Below are 6,433 nucleotides of genomic sequence, written 5' to 3' on the forward strand. Positions count from 1 at the left end.
TAACCGTTTATTTGTCGCTTATTTAATATATGTCGCTTATTTTTTTTTTGTAACAGGAGAGAGAGCCGTTGAAAATGGTGAACCACGCCCGGAAGATTTTCAGTCTGTTTAAACCAGCAGCTGAGTGGTTTAACGACGATATGCGAGGTTCAGGGCTTAGCGGGCTCTGCATGACGGGGTACACCACCATCAACACCGGCATGCAGGGGCATTTGTGGAGCGCTGGCACAAGGAGACGTCCTCTTTCCACTTGTCGGTTGGGGAGATGACGATCACCTTGCATGACGTGCAGTGTCTTCTCCACCTGCCGATTAGGGGGCCGCTGTTGCACCACTCCCGAGAGGGTCGAGGCCATTGAGTGGATGACGCTCTATTTGGGCATGGAGCACGAGGTTGCTCATTTTGAGTGCGTCACGACATCTGGGCCTCATGTCCGGTTCACCACACTGAGCTGCTATTTTGAGCACCATCTGGACGCGGTGGCCGAGGCTGAGGAGGCGGGTGACGAGCTATTCACACACTATCACCGCGGCTGCGCTCTCCGGTGTTGGTACATGCATGTGGTAGGCGCTGCATGCTTTGTGGACAAGAGTGCAAGGTACGTCGACGTGACCTACCTCCGATACTTCATGGACCTGGATACCGTTCACCAGTGGAACTGGGGGGCAGCTACTCTGGCATACCTCTACCAGAAGCTGAATGAGGCCTCCAACTGGAGGACGGGGCAGTTGGTCGGTTCCTGCACACTACTTACGGTACGTTTTATTTTAATACATTATCGTATTTATTTATTTATTTATGTTTCGTATTTATTTTTAATACATTATCGTGTTTCTGTTTCAGAGTTGGATCATCTCCTACTTCTCCCGCATCCACGGCTTTCACATCGATCCTGCGTACGTGGACGCTATGCCCAGGGCCGCCAGATACGTTCTCTAGAGGGGGAACGATGCGATGGGACCATACCGTGGATACCTGGACCGCACGATGCACGACGACGTCACCTGGAGGCCGTTCAGCGACTACGCTCAGATTGTCCCCTTTGACGGCATTACTCTATATTCAGGCTGGCTGGCATGCGGGACTACCATCATGGTCCGGTATCTCCCTGAGCGGTGCATGCGTCAGTTCGGATTCGTGCAGCGGATACCCAGGTCACCCTTTGAGGCTGCTCCCGACACAGTGACCCGAGTGCAGCTCACTGCCATATGGGAGGACTGGCAGCATCATGTGGTACCGCAGGAGTACCGTCTCACTCGGGTCACACAGGACTGGCACAATGAGGAGGGATACGTCACATGGTTCTATCGGGTGTCACATCCTCTGCTGAGACCCGACGTTCCCGGCGCTCCTAGGCCAGCACACGAGGAGATCCTGGAGAACCAGCAGGCCGAGAATGACCACGCCATTGATCTCATGCCGATCTGCCAGCGGATAGAGATGCTTGGGCGGGACGCGTTGGATCGAGGTGTCGTTCAGCAGGGCGGTCCAGAGGCTGTGGCCGTGATGGAGATGATCGTCACTGATGCGGGCCGTGCGGCGGCATACAGGCGGCAGAGGAGGTCCCAGGGAGAGAGGGTTAGGCACACCCGGTAGTGGTCGGGTTTATTTATTTTTTGTTTTCGGATTGTATCTTTAGCACATTATTATTATTATTTGGATTCAGATCGGTTGTATATATTGCTTTTTTTAATCATATTAGTATTTTCACCTTTATATGTCGTTTGTTTTATTTCCCGGTTTCTTTTAATTAAAAATACGAAACTGTTAAGAAAAACATAAAAAAAATCTCTGTTTCTGCATAATTCGGAAGTGCATTTCCGAAACCCCTCAAAATCTGAACAAAGGTGTTTTCGGAAGTTCATCTCCGAACACACCCCCATGAGGTGTTTTCGGAAGTTCATCTCCGAACACACCCCCCATGAGGTGTTTTCGGAGATGCACTTCCTAATTGTGGAAATTTTTAAAAAAAAATCAAAGCTTCGAAAGTTCATTTCCGAAACAGGGGTAATTTGGGTTTTTCGCTGGGGGTGACCCCCATAGGGAGGTGGCTAAAAAAAATTTCTTTTTTTTTTTATACTAAAAGTGACTATGTGTTAACCAATGAGGTATAGTCCTATAAAAAAAAAAAGGTAATTTATCTATATAACATCTATCCAATCATTCAAAATAATAGGAAATATTACGCTGACCATTAATATATATATATATATATATATATATATATATATATATATATATATATATATATATATATATATATTTTAAGAATAAGGTATCAAGACTTCCTTCACGTCTTGACCATTAATACTTCTCATTCTAATGATTAAAATAAATGAGTATTAATGTTCTCTCTCCATATTTAATTACTGATTATTTTTAATCATTAGATTAAGCAGAATCGATGGTCAAGATGTTGAGAGATTGAAAAGAATTAAGAGTTAAGATATGTAGTAAGTCTCAATAACATACTTATAGAGTAAGAATATCTCTAATTATATATATATATATATATATATATATATATATATATATATATATATATATATATATATATATATATATATATATATATATATATATATATATATATAGAGGAGGGATCAAATTACACCCGAAGAGTTACACCACGAGTTACACTCGTTCAATAACTATATCTCGAATTAATATTTTTTAAATTTAACCGTTGGATTGAAACATAATATCATATAGATCATACCTATAAAGTTTGAGCTTAATCTATAATGATTTACTATGTAATTGAATTACATCAAAATTAACGTTATATGAAAGCTCATTTTAACGTTAATCTTTGGATATCTTGATGATATAGTAAATCATTACAAATTAAGGTCAAACTTTATAGGTATGATCTATATGATATTATGTTTCAATCCAACGGTTGAATTTAAAAAATATTAATTCGAAATGTGGTTATTGAACGAGTGTAACTCGTGGTGTAACTCTTCGGGTGTAATTTGATCCCTTCTCATATATATATATATATATATATATATATATATATATATATATATATATATATATATATATATATATATATATATATATATATATATATATATATATATATATATATATATATATATATATATATATATATATATATAGCCCTAAAGTGTACCACTTTATTATTATTAATTCAATGACAAAGATAAATTTTCTAAAAAAAATTCATATTTTAGTTTTTAAATAAATATATGTTAATCTTTAAATTAATATAATAAATAAGTAGAATTTGGTAACATGAGACTTCGATGTCTATTGATTCTATTCCAAAATGTGTTAAACCAACTTACCTACGACTTCTATCAAAAAAAAAACATCACAATAGAAATTTACTGTATACAAATAAAAAATTAAAATCTAAATCCTTATCCTAAAAAACACTTTATTTTTATTAATCTGAAAACTAATATCTATTAAAAAAAACTTAAGTTTATATAAATTAATTGGAGTCCACAAACACAATTTCGGACAGCATCATTGTTGACACGAAAGTCTCCAGCTGAAGACTGCAATTGCGTGTGATTAAAAGTCACGGCTTCATGATATTAAACAATTTTGTTTGTGTTTCTTTGAATATGTTTATTTAAATTCAAAATTTCAGAATTCACAAAATTCAATTTACTAATGGCCCAAAGACTACATCCAATACCCACCCTCAGTTACATGCATGCATATGTGACCATCAACGCAATTTAACATCATGATTTATATTATCATTTGTTTAATTAATTTAAACATTGAATTTTATTCATAACCTTGAACAAAAGTTATACAGAACTTTAGGTCTACGTCCCTATAGTTATGAATGCAACAAATACATATAGGGTACAAACATTTACACGATCACTTTGCTTTTGTGGACAACAAACATTGCACGTTGATTATTTATTTTGAATACCTTCTCAAGTAACTATGCATATATAGAGCATTGAACATATTGCAAACAAACAAAAATAACATTTTGCATATTTTTCTATTGTCATATGGAAGGATTAAGAAAAGGAGCTTGGAGTAGAGTGGAAGATGAACTTCTCACAAACTGTGTGAGACAACATGGAGAAGGGACATGGCACCTTGTGCCCATAAGAGCAGGTAACTATATCCAAACCTTTTCCATCTCTCATTTTTTATATAATGTGAATAAAATATACATGGGGTTAATATGTCATTATTGCGAAAACAATACGGCCGCAACAAAATGTTATCGAAGAGTCTAATACCAATACGTTATTCAACGTTTTTATGATGAAAAAAAAAATTATGGCTAATTCATGCTGAAACGACTGCAATCAGTATCACAAATTCACAACATTATCTGTATCAATCAAAATTGTAAAAACTTTGTATGTATAACAAATTTCTATTTTGCAGGCTTGAACAGATGCCGGAAAAGCTGTAGATTGAGGTGGTTGAATTATTTAAAACCAACAATCAAACGTGGAGATTTCTCAGATGATGAAGTTGACATGATGAAAAGATTGCATAGACTTTTGGGAAACAGGTTCTATATATTCTTTTTGTTGCTAATTAATTACTATTATTTTTTTCAATATTTTAAATGATACCTAAATATTAACTAGTGTGTGTTTATAGATGGACCTTGATTGCTGGAAGACTGTCTGGAAGAACTCCTAATGATGTGAAAAATTACTGGAACACTCATTTTCCTAAAAAGGTCTCATCAAATAGGAAAAAATCTACAAATGCAAAGGAAAAGGAAATAATGAAACCTCATTTAGTGATAAAGCCACAGCCTTGGACTTTCTCGAGTAGTAATTCAGCCAGGTTGAAAATGAAGTTATTTAATGAAGATCAAAATGGGCCCAACAAACAGTTCCATATTCAAGCTGCATGTAATAATAATATAGATGATGGTAAGTGGTGGGAAGCATTAATGATTGATGATGACAAGGGAAAGAATCCAAAAGATGATGATGGAGACGGGATGCTAGACTTTAATGTGGATGAGTTTATGGCAAATGATAGTATTATTGAAGATCAAAGTTGGAGTGAGTTTCTTATTGATGTTAATTTTTTTGATTTTTAAGTTATAATGTAGTAGTTTGGAAAAATTATACATATTTTTATATAATTCTTATTATTATTACACAAGTATGAAAATAAGAAATGCCAAATCTCAAATCCTTCATATTAATGTATTGGTTAATTTGAACTCTCAAGCTCTTACACATAGCATGAGTGCCTCTCCACTTAGCGATTTGTTTTCTTTGATTACTATTTGCAATGCATATATATATATATATATATATATATATATATATATATATATATATATATATATATATATATATATATATATATATATATATATATATATATATATTTATATATATATATATATATATATATATATATATATATATATATATATATATATAAAATAGATATTAGCAGTAAATTACAGTAGTAGCAAATTACCTTTGATAAAGAAATGTTAAGTTTTGTTTAAAATTTTAAATAATAATGTTATATATAATTAAATAATAATTAAAATATTGTGTTAAAAAAATTGTGTTGACGTTTTTTTTTTTGACATAATTTTTTTAAAATGGGATGTGTTATGTTTTGTTTAAAACGTTAAATATAATTAAATGATAATTAAAATATATAATTAAATAATTTATTCAATAAAAAATATTTAAACTGAACTGTTTAGTTTAAATATTAAATATTTAAACAATTAGTTTATTTTAACAAGTTTATGAATATTTAAAATAATTGGTTTAGTCATAATTGAAATATTTAATATTTAATATTGAATGGTTTATTAATACTTTGATATAGCTATTTTATTAATATTTTAACTATTTAATATTTTAAATAATTAGTTCATTAAATAGTTAAAATAATTATTTTAAATATTAAATAGCTTATTAAATATCTAATTAATTAATAAAATAATTACTTCATTAAATAGTTAAAATAATTATTTTAAATTTTAAATAAATATTAAAATAAAAATATTATTAAAAAAGTTAAATATTTATTTTAAAATAATTATTTTAAATATTAAATAGTTAAAATAAATATTTTAGTTCAACTATTTTGTTTATTAAATTATTAATTAATAAAATATTTTAACTATTTAGTTTATTAAATATTTCAGCTATTTAATATATAAGTTGTTAATGTTTTAGCTATTTATTATATTAACTATTTTAAATATTAATAGTTGAAACATCCCATCTCATTTTACAAACATGTTTAAATATTTTAATAAATTTCATGTTAAAAAAATCATTACAATTTTTTTCTATACAAAATACTTTCATTATTATTTAATTATATTTAACATTACTATTTAAAATTATAGACAAAACTTAATATTACCATATAAAAGACAATTTGTTACTACTACAATAAATATTTGCTGCTAATATTCATT

General features: G+C 31.3%; 1 protein-coding gene across 1 annotated transcript; it reads left to right on the plus strand.

Annotated features, from left to right (window-relative positions):
• Window positions 1–3,689: 3,689 nt before the first annotated feature.
• On the plus strand, window positions 3,690–5,207 carry LOC131647345 (transcription factor MYB75-like). Its single transcript, XM_058917246.1, has 3 exons — window positions 3,690–4,119; window positions 4,399–4,528; window positions 4,621–5,207. The coding sequence occupies exons 1-3, from the start codon at window positions 4,011–4,013 to the stop codon at window positions 5,072–5,074; spliced, it is 693 nt and encodes a 230-aa protein (XP_058773229.1). The 5' UTR covers window positions 3,690–4,010; the 3' UTR covers window positions 5,075–5,207.
• Window positions 5,208–6,433: the final 1,226 nt, after the last annotated feature.

Source organism: Vicia villosa, linkage group LG2 (assembly GCF_029867415.1).
Source record: "Vicia villosa cultivar HV-30 ecotype Madison, WI linkage group LG2, Vvil1.0, whole genome shotgun sequence".
NCBI classification, from domain to species: domain Eukaryota; kingdom Viridiplantae; phylum Streptophyta; class Magnoliopsida; order Fabales; family Fabaceae; genus Vicia; species Vicia villosa.

What these genes read in the sequence shown, in the direction of transcription:
- LOC131647345 (XM_058917246.1), top strand. Translation starts at nt 4,011, where the DNA reads ATGGAAGGATTAAGAAAAGGAGCTTGGAGTAGAGTGGAAGATGAACTT. An exon ending in CCTTGTGCCCATAAGAGCAG is followed by an intron (nt 4,120 to 4,398) that starts GTAACTATATCC and finishes TCTATTTTGCAG; the next exon opens with GCTTGAACAGATGCCGGAAA. An exon ending in CATAGACTTTTGGGAAACAG is followed by an intron (nt 4,529 to 4,620) that starts GTTCTATATATT and finishes GTGTGTTTATAG; the next exon opens with ATGGACCTTGATTGCTGGAA.